This window comes from Myxocyprinus asiaticus, chromosome 44 (assembly GCF_019703515.2).
Source record: "Myxocyprinus asiaticus isolate MX2 ecotype Aquarium Trade chromosome 44, UBuf_Myxa_2, whole genome shotgun sequence".
Classification (NCBI taxonomy): domain Eukaryota; kingdom Metazoa; phylum Chordata; class Actinopteri; order Cypriniformes; family Catostomidae; genus Myxocyprinus; species Myxocyprinus asiaticus.
The window spans coordinates 23,883,938-23,902,693 of record NC_059387.1 but is presented as its reverse complement, the minus strand read 5'-3'; the positions used below and the strand labels follow the sequence as shown (position 1 = coordinate 23,902,693).

General features: G+C 38.5%; 1 protein-coding gene across 1 annotated transcript; it reads right to left on the bottom strand.

The window, feature by feature from the left end:
- Window positions 1-343: 343 nt before the first annotated feature.
- On the bottom strand, window positions 344-5,340 carry LOC127434355 (homogentisate 1,2-dioxygenase-like). The gene is made up of 14 exons (XM_051687036.1): window positions 5,128-5,340; window positions 4,123-4,194; window positions 3,950-4,038; window positions 3,705-3,810; window positions 3,503-3,562; window positions 3,298-3,389; window positions 3,168-3,202; window positions 2,879-2,958; window positions 2,638-2,737; window positions 2,397-2,521; window positions 1,283-1,387; window positions 1,062-1,188; window positions 793-974; window positions 344-707 (listed from the first exon to the last, which is right to left on the bottom strand). The coding sequence occupies exons 1-14, from the start codon at window positions 5,140-5,142 to the stop codon at window positions 564-566; spliced, it is 1,332 nt and encodes a 443-aa protein (XP_051542996.1). The 5' UTR covers window positions 5,143-5,340; the 3' UTR covers window positions 344-563.
- Window positions 5,341-18,756: the final 13,416 nt, after the last annotated feature.

The following is an 18,756-nucleotide window of genomic DNA, read 5'->3' as shown; positions in this document are numbered from 1 at the left end:
ACACCTCACAAATTCAAGAACATTACTCACAGCAGTGACATCCAATGGTGATCGTTTTGTAATGATTTGTTGATGAGGTGCTTGGAAGGCTGAAACAGCAGCTGTGCATAAATGGACTAAACTTAAAGAGACAAAAATTTGCAGGTTTTACTGTGCTGACTGGTATTCACTTTTAAGCACAGCAAGCTATAATCATGCAAAATCGCTTTCTAAATTAATTTGAGAATTACGTTTCCCATTAAAACCACCACCACTAAAAATATTAATGTTTAGTAGTCGACCCCACTAAAGACTAGTCAGTCATTGGATGACTAGTTGATCAGTCGACCACTGTGGCACATCCCTAGTAAGCAATCACAATGTTTTTTTATGTCATTTTATTGGTTACACTCCAAAAGCATGTTTAGTCATGACACCACCACAGAACATCTCTGGTTAACTAAACATTTCCAAATTGCTTCAGTATCAAGAGATGAGACTGCTGTGAATGACTGATCCTCATATATGGAAAGATAACTGCATCATCTTCTGAAAGCGAGGTTTATACATGTATATTTCCCATTCTATTTGCTGCTTGGTTTCCAGGAAGGGTTGAAGTGACTTTTTAATGGCTCCCAGCATTTATAGTAATTCTTGTCCAGGCGATGACAGGTGTCAAGCCCCCACTTAGTCACTGCCATGCTGAAGGATGACTCAAACATGAATGCCTGTTAGATGCAACACAGGTTAGACTATGTCATAGCCTTTACATAATGTGTCATAAAGCAGTAGAGGTATTAAAATAAACTTTACCATAGTGCCCTCAGCAACTCTCTCTGGTTTTAGAATGGCTGTGCTGTTCTTCTCAAAACAGTCGGCATCAGGGCCGTGTGGAGTCATCATGCTGTGGAGACTGGCTCCTCCAGGCTGGAAGCCCTCTTCTTTTGCTTCATAGTGGCCCTTGATCAAACCCATGAACTCACTCATGCAGTTCCCTTGTAGAATAGACAGAGGGTGCACTTTAACAACAAGACACTTGATTTAGTTTCAAAGCAAGTATGTAGTCTACAACATAGACTTACTGTGATAGTAAGGGGGCCGAAAGGTACCGTCAGCTACACCCCAGCGAGGAGGAAAGATCACAAAATCTGCAATGGCCACACCTGGATGTGTGGACTTGGCTGTTAATACAGTGAAAATTGATGGATCCTGAAAAAAAAAGATACTGATAATAAGAGGTTGATTAACAAAGCAAATGTGATAAGGAAAACATTAAATGTAGGAAAAATTGAGGAACACTCACTGCATGATCAAATGCCACACAGTTGATGACCATGAAGTTCTCCAGGTTGTATTTGTAGGGTGTGTAGTTTCCGTGCCATGCCACCACGTTAAATGGCGAAAAATCCTATTAAAACATATTTAAAATAAAAAGAATGTGAGTACGCTAAAAGACTAATATGCTACACATTACAGGCTTTAAGCATACAATCAATACTAATAGGTCAAACATAAAACACTAAATCAATGTCCTCAACAAAGCATTTAAAAAATTTATTTTATTTTGATTTTCTGTTTCTGTACTAAGTAGTTGGTTACAGAGTGCAGAAATTTCTGTATCTTCATCATTAAAAACTGCAATTTTCTAAAGCCTTCAGTTGATAATGTTGCAGTACAGAGATTTTGAATGCTGGCTGCAAAATCAATATAATTAATTACAGCAACGACTGCCTGCTGTCCTGACCTTCATACCCCCTCCTGTTGTTTCAACCCACCCACACACACAAACACATACACGCAGCAGGTAATGCATCAGTCACTTGCAACTTTACACACAAACTCAAACAAGGACATGACTGTATTTACAGTTACATTAATTTACACACAGACACACTCCATGCTCCCTTGGGTTTCTGGGACCCTAAGATTTGTAATCTCGCCAACATTAAAGTTCTCCAGATAACCCTACCAGACTCGATTAAGATGAAGAAAGAAAAAACACTCATATGCACAAAACACAAACATATTTTCCCAGTCAAGAAAATAAGTTTATTTTACACTCAGCTGGAGGACAGAACCGCAGGATAAGGCTGTACCTTCTCCTTCAAGATCTAGACCACCATTAACAACTTATATTGAAGAGAGCACAGAGAGTGGGGGGAGTCTTCCTTTTAAATGAGTGATACTTTCTTTACAAGGTTTGGCCTATCTCTGATTTGCTCCTGACAGCCATAACAAGTCAATCCAATTATTCACTTGACAGGACACTAGGAGGAAATACATTTAGTGTGAAATTAATGCTTAACTGAGGAAATCTTTCTTATTAAAGATGTATCCTTCATTGATTGTATAGATTGTGCTATGGCACAAATGACAACAGGATTTACTAAATGCAAGGCATCATAGTTTTATAGTACCTGTTGACAGGAGAAGAACTTTCCTTGGTACTTATTTACAATAGTATAACCAGTGGCGACAGTGCGGTCTTCATACCAAGCCACAGGAGTTTGGAAGTCCCTGGGGTTAGCAAGTCCATTGGCCCCTGCAATACAGCACCAAACTAATTAAAAAAATTCTCAGCAACCTTGGGGAGAAAATAAAAATGGCTGTTCAAAGGCATGAAATTGTGTTGGAAACACAAGGCAGCCCAATACACACCAATTGGGCCCAAGTCAGGCAGCTCAAAATGGGCCCCAAACACCTCCAGGATGTATCCCCTGGTTTCTCCAAAGACATCCACACTAAAACGCATCCCTTGCTGAGAAATATAGTAGAATGAAAGAGGAAAAGTGCATGGGCAGAACAGAAAGTTATAACAATGATGAATGTGACTCATATAGAACTTATTGAACAACATATTTAGTATGACAATTATGAAAATGGCACCACTGCAAGACACCTGAATGACACAGATCTCACTGGGCTCCACCATCATCTTCCCAAATTCTGTAGTAATCAGGATTTCACCTTGTTGAGGCACTAAAACATAGATCACATCAGAGCAGTCTTTATATTGTGAGCAAGTAAAGGCAGATCCAGAAAGTTGTTCAGCATATAAACCATAAAGACACACTTGTGGATTAATCAAAAGATATTACTACTATACATTTTTTTTATATAAGGTATCACTTAAGAAGGCAAGCTCATCTTGAAGGAATATTGCCTGACCAAGGGCTTAACAAGCTTACCAATGAGGTAATCCCCATCTGAGTTTTGGAAACATCTATGAAAAGGAAATAAAAGTTGTATTTGGCTTTATATTACAAATAACCAATACTTAATATTGGTCATTGGTGACTTGACTCAATTCAAACTAACTTGTCAGTCATTGAAGTGTTACAGGTGTAGATGTGGATGGCGATTCCATTACGAGATTTAGAATCTCCCGCTCCACAGATCGTTTGAAGACCCTGAACATAACACAATAATGGGCATCACCGAGACTGGGGATTATTTAGACACGCAGCTAATCATAAATCTTATGCAGTGAACACAAGGGTGAAAAAATTTCAGTAAACCATACCGATGTGAACTCCACTTTTTTCTCTGAGGTTTTGGGGATGTTAAACGGCCTCCATCGAAGCTGTTCAAAAACAAAATAACTGGTTGTTGAAAACATGGGCAAAGAACACATACTTATTAACACTTATTATATTAAACATGTATTCATTGTAAAATGGCAAGTACTTGCCTTTGCTTCTCATTGAATTAGAAGTATTTATTACCTGGTTGGGATCAGGTTCCACTTCATTCCAGTTCTCTGTAAGATTTCCACAGCTCACTGCAGTGAAGGGCTTGTGACGCACAGAAGGTAAAATGCGATACAGCCAGCTTTAAACAAAAAAGTCTGCTGTTGTCACAATTCTTCCTTTAAATTCGTACAGATCATAAGAGTTTAACTTTGACTGTATAATGTTACATCCTACCATACAGTAACATCTAAGATGCATATTATATTGACTAAATATACCTTCTCTTATTGGTAGATCGTGGGCAAGTGAAGGCAGACCCAGACAGTTGCTCAGCATATAGGCCATATGGACATACTTGTGGATTGTTCTGCAAGACAATAATCTAAATTTAGCATCTGAAATGTAATGTTAATTGGTCAGGTGAGGTGATAGATAGGAAATTTGGCATTACCTGTCCGTCAGGTAAAGATCCTGGACAACGAGGGTCCTCAGAGGCAAACTCATTGCCAAAACCACTCATGTACTACAACACAGCAATAGCACCTTTTAATTTCATTGAAAAGATTATATACTATAAATATCCATAATACAATTATAGATAGATGTGTTCTTTTATTAACAGTAACAGTTCAGCTTATTTGGGGGCCATAATATAAAACTGATAAAGGAGAAATAAAATACAAAATAAGTTTATAACTATTTCTGTATCTGTCCCCTTCTATGAGTGGGCAACAATCCAACAAATGCGCTTAGTCATCGTGCGTCATCAGATGCATCTGATTAGAGCAGCTCTCAAAGCTCTCAAGTCAAAATTGCATAATTGAAAGTAAGCGCACGGAGGGGTTAAATCTGGCGATAAACTCAAGCTATTAATGTGAAAGACATAGCCTAAAATTTTTCACAAATTTTTCTATCGGGCAAGCTTACATTCCATCTGAACGACTAAAGAAATAAATTCCTTTGGACATTGAGCTTTCAACCAGCAGTGGTAAAAATAATTTGTTGAAAAGGCATGTATAAACCTACAGAATATTTTACCAAGTTTTGTAAACAGCTATACAGAACACCATTGATCAACCACATCTGGGCAGCTGCTGATTCCAGTGACCTGATTGGTCAATTTGGAACGCCCCCATATCATTCAAAACGCACCGTTAAAAAAAACTAATAACTGAGCCTACTTTTTTACAGCACGGCCAATGTTTAATATGTGCAGCAATGTGACGCTTAATGAGAAAAAATATATGTCGGACAAAATACACTTTTACCAAAAGGATGTTTAATAAAAAAAAAAAAAATAATAATAATAATAAAATAAATAAAAATAAAAAATAACACAAGAAACCGATCACTAAAATAAAACTCGCGAACATTTCGATGGTATGTTCAAGTTTAGTTATCTTAACCAGTTTGATTTTAGGCAAGCATTCGTCCATTCAGACCAAGGTACACTTACCTTCAAACCGGCCATTGTGGTTTATACTGGTATAGACTGGTATTATTTCAACCTTTCTTAATGGGCTACAACTTTCCACAGATGACCGAGGATCTATCGCCAGAACAGGACCTTTGAAACCGCTCGAACAGCGAGTCTGCGCTCTCTTCCTGCATATTTCTCAATATGGTTTTAATTACACACAGAGACGACTCGTGACGCAACCATAGTTTTGGGCAACTTTTAAGAGGGGAGGAGAAGTCTGAAATTCACAGACCTGTGCGAAAAAAAAGGGGGGGTGGAATTGACCTCTGGTATAGGCACAGCAAATGTCAATTAAGGCAACACCATAAAGTCTATTTCTCAGGCCTTTTACAAATGGGATAGTTGTCACACTTTTTATTCCAGTGAATATTTCTAATGGTAGGTCTGTTTGAAAGACAATTTCTGTATAGGTAGGCCAACCTTAAAGTCATGGCTACAACAAAGTGATTGAACATTAACACTGTCAAGGCATGTTGTCACACTATACAGGGTAATTTGTCACAATAAAATCTGCTATATTGCACATCCTATTATAGGCCTTTCAGCTAAATGTAAACATTAAAACAGTTATGAAACACATTTATGACAGCAACATTTTTTAAAAAGGTAATGTACAAAAACAAAATCATTGTGTTGGCCAACAAATACTGTAATTCATTAATTGTATAAATGTGTAAACTAGGGCTGGGAAATTTAATGCGTTAATTTCTGCGATTCATATTTATTTGTTTAACAGGTAAAAAAAAATATCGCAATTAATTCAGTGTCCTTTTTTATTTTATTTTTTTTTGCTTCCTGAAACTTCACATGATTGAAGAAAGGTGTCTTGAGTTGTTCCTAGCAGGCTACTCAGCATGAGTTGTTCCTAGCAGGCTTACTGGAACAAACCCACGCACAAACCCAGGGACCATCGTACAATGGACGAAACTTCACTAATGTTTTTCCCTACCTTTTATGTCTAAAAATGCCATATACATATATAAAAAAAAAAATTCTCCCCAATTTGGAATGCCCAACTCCCAGTGCGCTCTAAATCCTTGTGGTGGCGTAGTGACTCGCCTCAATCCGGGTGGCGGAGGATGAATCTCAATTGCCTCCACGTCTGAGACCATCAATCCACGCATCTGCGTGATAAGAGGCTTGTTGAACATGTTACCGCGGAGACATAGCGCGTGGAGGCCCGCGCTATTCTCCGCGGCATCCACGTACATCTCACCACACGCCCCACGGAGAGCGAGAACCATATTATAGCGACCATGAGGAGGTTACCCCATGTGACTCTACCCTCCCTAGCAACCGAGCCAATTTGGTTGCTTAGGAGACCTGGCTGGAGTCACTCAGCACACCCTGGATTCGAACTTGCGACTCCAGGGGTGGTAGTCAGCGTCTTTACTCGCTGAGCTTCCCAGGCCCCCATATATACATTTTTTAGGAGGTACACGCTCAACTCGACTGCACATCCTAGCACAGAAACTGATTGTGTGGAGCAGTGCACGCTTGTTCATTAGTTCAATGCATGTTCTGGGCATAATAAACATGGGAACGGATTTACTGTATGGAGAATGGAGACTTCACCCCGCAATCAGTGAACCAGGCCTGCGAGAGATACCTTTGCATTGCCCCAAAATGCTCATTCACTTTCATCTGAACCACTGAACGGCAGCCAGAGAAAATAACAGTTTTGAGATTTTTAACTTCAGTAAATTAAACTTCAGCATTCAATATGTTATAGGCCTACTGTACATCTGGATGTATAGTGTGAAAAAATGCATTGGCTATGTACACTTAAGTTTTCCTGCCAAAAAAGTTTTATCTGAATTTGAATCTGCCCATTTTATCATATTTTTTAAAGGAAAGTGCACTGGAAAACAGCAGAAGATTTTGCCCAAATTGTAATGTCCACTGATTTTATGGCATTTCTTGTATGAACTTGTATCAAAGATTAATACCTGTAAAAATTTAATCTAACTCTGTCCAAGAAAAAAATCTAATAAATAAAAATACATTTTAAAGGTGCACTCAGTCATTTTTTGAAGAATGTCAAAGTATTTCTTACACTGACACCTAGTAGCCTGGATGCTGCATCATTCAGACACAGTAGTTTTCCAATACCATTGTTTAAATTCACAATGCACAGTAAGCCAGGATTCATTTAATCCATGAATGAAAGTGTCCAATAATAGGGCAGTTACTGAGATGAAGCGAATAGTATTCACCTGGTTATGTGATGGCTGCCCACATGAGGCGCCCCTGCTCCATGTAAAATAAAAGAGCTTTTATAAGGTTACTGATATGACTGAACATGAGTGGTCTTGATTTTAAACATGTGTTTCAAAATTACTATTCATTTTTTATTTTATTTTTTTTTTTAAAGTAAAACTACTTAAATGAGGAAATAAATTACTCAGTGCACCTTTAACCCTCACAGTCACAGGGCCCTATTGAAGGAGCCTTGTCTAGGCTTTGGGGACCACATATTTGAGCATATATCAATATTTATTTTTTAAAGTTAATGGGCCGTGAGACCTTGCAGCCCAGGCCCCTTCCACAAGCCCAGCCATAGATGCTGAAGGACTCTATTTGTTAAATTCATCAATATTTAATGTGTTTGATGAAGTTAAAATATTTGATCATGTATTATTGCCCCTTTAAATATATGCATGTTTGCACATTTATTTTACATTTTGTTACATGCTTGTTTTTGTATGCATAATTTGTAATATTTACAAGTATTTACATTGAGTTTACACTGATGTGTACAGTATAAGAAGTGCTAAAATGGTATACTGTCTCTTTAGGAAAAGCGTCTGCTCAGCGAACATGTTTCAGTTGAGCGGTTTCTTTATCACATCCATTCTATCTGTGATTAGATTTAATTTGACTGTAAAAACAATGAAAATGGATTGTTTGGATCTTAACTTTAAAAGATAATTCCCTCTAAAAGATCATTGGCTCAGGGGGCCCTAAAAGAAAATTGGTCCCGGGGCCTTTTCTAGTCATAATCCGCACCTGGATTCAGCCTATGCGACAACTAGCCCAGGTTTTCCATATGTCTTTCCTCTTGTATTCCTTGTTATATACATTTAGAGAGGAGAAGACCACTTACTAAAATGAAATCTGTAAGTTCTATATGTTTCAACCTTCACTGCTATGACAGAAGGCCAAGGCTGTCAAATGTTGTAGTTGTTTCCATAATTTAAACATAGCCAATAATAGGCAAAACCATTATGTAGGTTTGTGTATAAGGTTCCACAGTATGACACTGAACTTGGGCACTGGTCCAATTGTGCATTTCTTTCTGAGAAAATGAATAGGCGTAATAAAAAACAGAAAACAATATCACGTCGAATCAATTTGCCTCTTTCATTTCGCACACTATTCCCGTTCTCTCATCTTTTGGGAGGTGATGTGTTGGTGGGGTAAATTATGGCAATTCTCATGGCGAGGCGCAAATAAACTCAGAGCAGCAGAAGTAACTGTTCTCTACTGAAGCGTGCAGCTGTGCCGAGACTCCCGCTGGCAGGCCATTTAGGTGCTGTGCTCAAGTTGAGAAAGACTAATGCCGGAAAATATCTCAACCCAGTCTGCGGAAATTGATCTGCTCCTCAGGAAAAATATGACTGATTTTAATTTTGTTACGTCTCTCTATCTCTCACTCCCCTTTCTTTAAGAAAGCTGTGATCTTTCACAGGCAACAGAAAGACGACAGTGCATCATGATAGGTGCACAGTTGAGCAGGATCATTTTATACAATATAGCCTAGATGTTCTCACACCCTGGATAAAACTACATGTTGATGGGCCTGAAATCAGTCTCCCACATATTCTGTTCAGTGCTTTACAATCACAGGATGCAGGACTGTTCGTAAATCCCTTCAATTAAGGAAAGATGGTGCAGCTGGTGTGTCTATATTTCTAGAGGGACACCAAAAAGATGCCAGTCTTTCAGTCACTATCTGGTGATAGTTTTAATACATGAGCAAGTATGCCAATATTGCATGATAAATATGCCTCACAATGCTTTTTTATGCCAAATGTGTCCTGATCCCTTTTCACCTCTCGCTGCATTTGCACCGGCAGTATAGCTCCACTTACTGCTGAATAGATTTGCTGAGACACTCACTGTCCCCTTTTAAAATGAAGAGCAACTGGCCTTGTTAAGGGAGTCTCTCCAGTAGCTGTAATGTTATGCAAATGGTTTAATATGAAGATAAAGGCTGTAGCGGCATGCCACGCTCAACCAGTTCAAGCCCTGGTGGATCCTCAGAGCCTTCACTAATGAAAGAGGGATTATACTGGAGTCATTAAACGGTGCCCTCACTGACATCTCTCCCCTCCTCCCGCAGTTATGCCCATTAATGTACTGTACACAGACTTTAGAGATACCTTTTACCACCAGCTCCTGCTTTTTTACACATCAGAATGTCACAGAATAGCAAATTACATTCTCTTCCCACAGAGAAAATCGCCTTTCAAATCGCTTAGTTATAAAGATTATTTTTATATATTTTTTTTTTTTGGAACGAGGGGGGAAAAACATGCAAAAACAGAATTACTTGTGTTGAAAATCTCACTGGCAGTTGTTGCTGCTGGTGGCTCAGAGAATTTATTGAAAGAATTATGTGGAAATGCATCTGTGTGTTTGTGTGTGCAAGTATGTGTAGGAAAAACATGCACTAACAGAGACTAAAAATGGCATTCTTATATGTAACGATATTAATGCATTAAGTATAATATAACTGACACAACATTGCACAAGCTAAATGTGAGATACTGTAACTAGTGAGCATGCAGCTTAAAGAAATATTACAAGTAACACATACAAGTTAAGCTCAATCAGCAGCATTTGTGGCATAATGTTTATTACCACAAAATAGAATTTTGACTTTTTCCTCCTCCTCTTAAAAAAATAAATAAAAAATAAAATAAATTAAAAAAAAGCAGGGGCCTGGGTAGCTCAGCGAGTATTGATGCTGACTACCACCCCTGGAGTCGTGAGTTTGAATCCAGGGCATGTTGAGTGACTCCAGCCAGGTCTCCTAAGCAACCAAATTGGCCCGGTTGCTAGGGAGGGTAGAGTCACATGGGGTAACCTCCTCATGGTCATGATTAAGTCATTCTCGCTCTCAATGGGGCGCATGGTAAGTTGTGTGTGGATCGCGGAGAATAGCATGAGCCTCCACATGCTGTGAGTCTCCACGGTGTCATGCACAGTGAGCCACGTGATAAGATACGTGGACTGACTATCTCAGAAGCGGAGGCAACTGAGACTTGTCCTCTGCCACCTGGATTGAGGTGAGTAACTGCACCACCACGAGGACCTAGTAAGTAGTGGGAATTGGGCATGCCAAATTGGGGAGAAAAGGGGATACAAATAATAATAAAAAGGTATAGCCACAAGACCTAAACAACATGCCGGTTAACATGATTTTTGTGTGATGAAATCGCTTACCAACCTTTTCTCCAATTTTACAACTTTGTTGCCATGACAATGTAATGCTGTAAACCCTAAAACGACCGTAAACAACTTTACAGCTCAAATAATACATGAGTTTTAACAGAAGAATTAATGTAAGTGCTTTCATAAAATTATAAGCTTCACATTTCTGCCTTTAAAACCTCAAAAAATTGGCCCCATTCATTTCTATTGTAAGTGCCTCAGTGTAACTTTGACTTTTGCATTTTTTAAATAAAAGGAGGGACGAGTTGCATTTTTTTTTTTTTTTGTGGTAAATCAACAATATGCCACAAATGCTGTTGATTGAGCTTAACTTGTATTGAACCCAGAATATTCCTTTAATGGTTCAGATGTTGCGTTGTGGTGAGATAACTAGCACTCATCAGCTGGCCCAATATCAAAGAGCAGCAGGGATGCAGGTAATATCTGATTGATTCTCCAAGTCTTGACACTGAACATCACCAGCCACATGTGTTCAGCCTCAAACTCATTATTCAGAGCTCTGCTTGTGTACTGTCAAATGAGAAAATTTGGTTTGTGTCTGTGGGTGGTTGGGAGAGAGAGAAAGATAGAGAAAGCATAAGAGAAAAGCAGAGAGAATGACAGAAGTAACAGAGATGAAAAAGAAGGACAATCCAGTGGACGATTTCTTGGTGTCCACCGTCACTTTTTGACCCAGTTAAATTCCTGCTGTCAGAAGCAGGGGTGAGACTCTGCCATGACCCCGAAAGACAGACCAAATTTACTGTTACCACTTTCTAGCCACAGGGACTCCAAGCACCTAGAAATGGAGAAGTAAGAAATACAATATAGATTGCATAGCCTCACTTGGCTCCCAATAGTGGTGTTCAGAGCTGCAACCCAGGATCAAAACACTTCTGTCTCTCCCAATAAATTGGTCCGGAGTGCTTAGGGAGTAGGCAACTTCTCCTAATGATGCTCTCTGATACATTCACATAAAATTCTTGGCTGTGTTCAGACCTCTCTGATTACGGTCTGTGAAATTCATTTTTCACACATACCTCGGTACACTACAAACACACAAACTAAAATATCCCCTTTTATCACTGTCAGCCACCCCTGGCCACTTCCAATCTGCAAGCTACAGGGGAGCAAAACAAACATAACTATGGGAGCTAGCATCCTGAAGGAGAACAAGAAAGAGGGGAATAGAATAACTGGCCTCGTGCCGAGGCAGAGACTGGAGACAGGGACAGAGCTGGACAGAGGAAAGCTGTCACAACAGCCCTTACCATCACAGCTGAACTCCAGAGAAGCCATCTCAGTACCATGCAGGAAGCTAATTTCATTTAAGATGAAGTCTCTTATGAACTGCTGGGGATTAACCATTATAAGTATCTACAGACCTCATTAATAATACCGCAAGGCATCATTGTAGTGTTTTATCAAGTTCTCCTGGGCGTCACAGAATTAGTTACATATATAGGCAAGCTAATTTTTTTGTGCTAAGTTATGGCTCACAGTGCAAAACAAATTTGAGGGTTTAAGTTCCTGATGCTTTAAAGGTCCACTAGATGTTAGCAGAACCAATAGAACATGTTTTGGTTTGGCCACTGGTCATTTATCACAAACAATATGACCATATGTCACAATATTAAGCTTATATCACGATCCAGCATAGTTATATTCCATCTTATAAAATCATGAGGGAAATACTATTAAAAAAAAAATAGGGTGTCTAGGACTGTATATTTCGATTTATAAACATATTTGAAGCATAAATCGTGCATCTCATGGTTAACTTTGATGATTGTATAGGCCTTTATGTTTCAAGATAGTAAAATATGTATTTATACATGACCCTTAGACTTCTCCGTCCTTCTGTAGGGTAATGTTCTCAGGCTCTTGATAAAGCTCAGCGAATGAAATACGGAAATTATTTTCCTTCTGTTGGAAATCTCTTGATTACCTCTTATACGAATGACTGAATGTCATTTATTTCCTTGTGTCTATTTTTTTTTCCTCAAAATTTACATAAAACTCAGATAAGGTCAGATAGCAGCTAAGTCCCTAATTTGCTCTAATCAACTTTCATTTGCATGGCGATATTTGCACGCGTTATTGATGCTAACTGAATAAATGGACTTCTTCAAACTCAAGGAGGGAGGTTTTGATAAGCTCATAGGAGAATAATAATAATTTGCATGTATTACTTTGATTAACTTAATAAAAGGATTGTCATTCTTGAATTCAGACATTCATGTTCTTTCCAAGAAGCAATCAATAAAGGGCAAGAGCGCCTCTTTAGATCATCAGCGCACACAGACCCTCTTTACAGGAAAAATAAATAAAATAAAATAAATAAATGCAAAGTCCAGCAGCAGCACTGTGCACTTCTTCAGGCCTGAACGATAATAAGATCTTGGACGCAAAATTGCTCCATCTCATTTTTGTGACCTTTCACCCAAAAGCATTATTAAAGAAGCCATTCCACGCTTCACGTTCCACAAATCGATAAGAATACAGAGGAGACTTTACCATCTCCCATAATCTACAAAAAATGACATACATATATGAAATGATGCGAAAAAAATAAAAACTTGAAAAACTTCCAAATGAGACCTGTCAGTAGCAACTCTCTGATCTACTGGGGCCTGGTCCAGGTCAGCTTAATGGAAATAGCTAACAAAAACCTGTCATCTTTATCCAGGGAACCATATTTTAAAGTAATCTATGGAAAACTGTTTGTTTGCACAACAAAGTTTTGATGTTACAATGCATACATCTCTGTTTTAAGAAAACCTCACACTATAGGCCTCCATTTAAAGTGGGAATTACAGTAAATACTGAATTAGGTATTTAAAAGGTATGACACAACAGGTCCTCTTAGTCTTTTTAAGATTCTATTGTGAGCAACCTTAACAATACAGACAAAACCAAACAAACAGAAAAATCCTTTAAAGAGGGAGTTCCAAGACACAGGCCAAGACTGAAATTTCGATCCATCTTGCAACAAATTGGAATTTTTGACCAGGTTTATGTCTTTGCCACCAGATTAAGACGTTGGCTGTTCTTACACTTACATCATTAACGTGCCATTCTCTCAAAGTTCTCTCATTTTTTCAAAGTTATATTTTGTTAGTGAAGGACATTGTTCTGTTAACATATGAGCCTATATGCTGCCCATCATATTAGAAAACAGCCTTTTTTTTAATAATCCACTGAAGGAAGCATTTAAAGATATAGTTCACCCCAAAATTAAAATTCTCACATAATTTACTCACCCTCATTCCATCCCAGATGTGTATGACTATCTTTCTTCTGCAGAACACAAAAATCACAAAGTCAGCATGAAAATATTCCAAAAGACTCCAATGGTTAAATCCATGTCTTCTGAAGTGATATGATAGATGTGGGTGAGAAACAGATAAATATTTATGTCCTTTTTTTACTATAATCTCCACTTCCATTTCCATTTATTTTTTGGCAATTCACATTCTTCGTGCATATCGACAGAGATTCTTTTATATACTGAGATAACAACCTCCACGGCTCTACAATAGGAGAGAGCGTAATGGTCAACTAGCATGTATGTTGCCGTTTGCGGTTACCAAATATGAGGAGAGCCTTAAAGTGACACCTACCTTTCGCAAAATCATTCGTGACTTCTCTTATGAAACAGCAATTTATCATAGTAAACTCCACACATAGTTCATTCCAAAAGGATTGTTTAGTGTAAAACATTTTGAAGATTAGTGGACAGGTGATCAGTTCATTAAGTGATGAGCTGTTTCCTCACAAAAGCAGTTTATTCAGCACACTGATGCATCTCCTCCATAGACATCCATTCAAAAAGTACAGCCTCTTGTCTCTTTGCCAGTGTACCGCCATAGAATGTCTATGGGACCGCAGCGTTATGCTATTTTAGGCTAAGCTTGTAGGCTCCCCTATTAGAAGGGTTCTGATATCGCCACCTACTGGTCGGGCTAGTCAAAGGTGGGTATTTATAGTTAAAAAGGATTTAAATATTGTCCTGTTTCTCAACCACATCTATCATATCGAGTCTTATGGATTACTTTTATGCCTTTATGTGATTTTTTGGACATTTTAAGTTCTGGCCAACATTCACTTCATTTTATGGACCTGCAGAGCTAAATATTCTTATAAAAATCTTCGTTTGTGTTCTGTAGAAGAAAGAAAGTCATATACATCTTGGATGGTATGATGGTGAGTAAATGATGAGATGATTATCATTTTTGGGTGAACTATTTGTTTAAAAAGTGTGGTGAGGTGAAGTTTAAGATCTAGCTGTTTTTACAGAGTAACAGATCTTCACTGGTGCACCATTGACTTCACCTTCAGCCTCAATAGGATAGCAATACATACAATCCACATGTGCAATGACAATTACTTTTAATATCTTTCGGATAGACCTGTCAGTATCATCTTCATTATCTGAAATTACCGTGATCACCACTTCATGGATAGACATAAGCAATGTATGACACTTAAAAAATTTTTTTTTTTTTAAATCTGAATTTGAATCAAAATCTAGGCCTATTGTGATTATTATTTTTGCTTGACAGTATGTCAAATCAATAACTCGCAATTTGATTGTGCTAATTAACTTTGCTGCAGCCATATTACGCACATTGAATAATTGTGGTTGTGAACTTGGATGGCCACTGCAAGTCATGCATCTGAAGGCATACGAATCTGTTAATGTTTGGGAGTTGCAATAGCTCTTAATTTCATATGGATGCAAGAAAGCAATTAGGGATCAAAAAATGGTAGTTCATTAAGTTCCATCAGTCTGCACAGAAGCATCTTTAAGGAACACATCCAAATAAACAATAATTATTTAGCATGCAAGCAATAACAAAATTGTGATCCTATTTACTTGTGTCTTCATGGACAGGCTAATCTTTGGTTAACATTTTTGAGTCGTCTTTCCTCTTCCTTCTCTCTTTTTAAAATAAATTCAAATTATCGAGTCAGATGAACAAAATTAGAGTCTTTTGTTTTTATTAGTGCGTATTACGGTTGAAAATTACAGATGATCATTGCGTTCGGGTTTGCTGTTGTTGTTCTGATCATCGACTGTCATTCTAAACTTAAGCTAACAAAGTCATTAAATTGACTCCCTCGCGCTCTCATTATTCGTGGTGTTAATAACCACTAATTAACTTTGCTTACGCGCGCGTCTGAGTGCACGTCTTTTTGTTCGCCCTTTCAAGCAGAGCAGCATCCAATTAAGTCACAGCAACCGAAATGAAGACACACTACCTCTGGAGCTCAAATGTCATCAGTGTGGGGCTCCTAAATTCAGCACAGAGCCCGTTAACCACACAGAAACCGCTACACCAACTAATTGATAATGTGATCTTCCTGCTCATTTCTATTTGCGGTATATGGTTTTTAGTTGTTCTGAGGTCATCTGTGGGAAAGGGTCGATATGATTAAATAGAAAGATTAAGATTGTACAAATTACAGTGCAATTATCAATGATTCTCCATCACCAACGGGATCTCTTCCATATGAATTCAGTTGATGATTTATTACCGTCCATCATGAAGTAATTGCTTAGTTTTTTCTCAAATGAAGTTTTTTTATTTTTTTTATTTTTATTTTTTTTTACAGAACCCATGTTTTAGGCTGTCGTTAACACCAGAAGATGGCGCTGCTTGAAAACATGGGAGTAATAAAGTCCATATCGGGGATTTAGACACACTCAGCTGACTATAGACTTGACTGGTACAACATCACTGAAACGATGTAAAGTGTCACCTACTGTTAGGCCTAGTTTGAGAAAAGCTTCTCGTTACTGGAACAGGGGGTGGTTTGCAAATGCGTAGCCAACGGATTATGGGCCATGCAAACCCTGCAAAACAGAAGACGATTGTAGAAATTATCAAGTTAGGCTGTTGTGAAAATATGACATACTGTGGTATCGGATAATAGAGGAGCGTAAAACTGACTGGCACCCACTAACAGCTTGCCTGGCCGCACGTAGAGCGCTAAATAGTCTCAGGATTGAATGTGGGAAAATTGCGCATTTATTTTTTCTCCAAATGCATGCTTGTAATTAGTGCATTTAAACAAAGCGCGGATGTCCTGCTGGCGGTAATAGTCCCTGACATTTCTTTTCTTGGGTTAATAACAGCGCGTATAAATGAATCAAATTGTGCCCCCAAATTACATAGCGACTTTAAATACCGTCTGCATTTCGCGCCTGTTTGGGAACAAGAAAAATGTCTTATATTGTTATTATTGTCATTACTCTGTTCTGTTGATCTGCTTGTAGTTGGTGCTAGTAAGTTTCAGGACATCATAATTTGTCTTATGTTTGTTCAGATTGTTTTCACATGGCTATTTGAGATGTTAGGGGTTATCCCTAAAAACTTTTAGGCCAAAAATATTTTAAGCATTCTCACAGAGTATTTTCACAACCCTTATTTCACCAGAGCAGAATCATATAACCCATGAAGAGGAGAGAGTAAATTGCAGCCTCGTTGCAAGTTTGGGATTGAATTGTGATCCTTTTAGCATTGATGGGTCTGTGCGGCGGATAGGGTCATGCCATTCTCAGCAGGTTAAATAGACTTTCATTTAAAATTACATTATCAATCTGTCTCTCCAGTCTTCTGGAGTCCAGTTGCCTGGAGCACGCTCTCAGCGGCCTATTATCACCCCCCCTTACTTTTTAAGTCAATCATCTATGGCTATCTGATCGCTTCACTCTGAGAGGACAGGCAATTAGGCTAGGTGTGTAGTCTATATACACCGATCAGCCACCACATTAAAACCACCTGCCTAATATTTTGTAGGTCCCCCCTCCTGCCGCCAAAACAGCGCCAACCCGCATCTCAGAATAGCATTCTGAGATGATATTCTTCTCACCACAATTGTACAGAGCAGTTATCTAAGTCACCGTAGACTTTGTTCGTTCGAACCAGTCTGACCATTCTCTCATTTACATCCACAGAACTGCCGCTCACTGGATGTTTTTTGTGCCACAGTCCAAATCACTGAGATCACATTTTTCCCCCATTCTGATGGTTGATGTGAACATTAACTGAAGCTGCTGACCCATATCTGCATGATTTTATGCTCTGCACTGCTGCCACACGATTGGCTGATTAGATAATCGCATGGATGATTGTTGGTGCCAGACGGGCTGGTTTGAGTATTTCTGTAACTGCTGATCTTCTGGGATTTTCACGCACAACAGTCTCTAGAATTTACTCAGAATGGTGTCAAAAGCAAAAAACATCCAGTGAGCGGCAGTTTTGTGGATGGAAACGCCTTGTTGTTGAGAGAGATCAACAGAGAAGGCCAGACTGGTTCGAACTGACTAAGTCTACGGTGACTTAGATCACCGCTCTGTACAATTGTGGTGAGAAGAATAGCATCTCAGAAAGCTATTCTGAGATGCGGGTTGGCGCTGTTTTGGCGGCTTGTGTGGGATCTACACAATATTAGGCATGCGGTTTTAATGTTGTGGCTGATCGGTGTATGTGTGTACACACTAGAGGACCAGGTGAACGATTCTCCCGGTCAGGCCTTGCCTCAAGTAAATTGTCTGTCTCTCCTTTTTTGAATGGCACAATAGAAAATAGATGTGTGGCACTGAAAGTGTAAAACAGTTAAAGTAGTAATATGCTCTTTCAACATGATTCTTTACAACTTAAAGCTTTCTCCTTAATTTTTTTTTATTATTATTATTTCTCCTTCGGAGAAAAAAAAACTCTTTTGGTTTTACAAGACAAAAACAGCATAAATAATAATAGCCTAATAATAGTAATAATAATAATAATAATTTCGTTATCATTATTAAAAAAATATTGTACATTTATCAAGCATCAGGGGTAAACTACAGTTTTTATAAAACATTTCTAAATTATTTTTTCCACTTGTTTAGACAGATCAGTTCTGAGGTTTTATTTATCTTGTCTTTTTTTTTCTTTATCTAAATTTGGAGGTGCTCATCCAGCTAACTTCTGTAATCCATCAAAACATTCGCTCAGTTCAAACCGTTTAACTTTAATAGAAAAATATATAAAGATCCCCCTTGTTCCCTTGGGAGCCAATCAGATTTGCGTTACACGTCAATGCAACAGAATGGAGAGCGGAGCTACCGCGGATCAGTGCATATGGCATTAGCGGCCAGGGTGGGATAGGCAAGAG

Bases quoted from the DNA above. Each gene is read 5' to 3' on its own strand.
- LOC127434355 (XM_051687036.1), bottom strand. The intron at 1,388-2,396 runs GTACTATAAAAC...ATGTTTTAATAG, and splicing joins AGTTCTTCTCCTGTCAACAG to GATTTTTCGCCATTTAACGT. The intron at 975-1,061 runs GTAAGTCTATGT...CTATTCTACAAG, and splicing joins TCGGCCCCCTTACTATCACA to GGAACTGCATGAGTGAGTTC.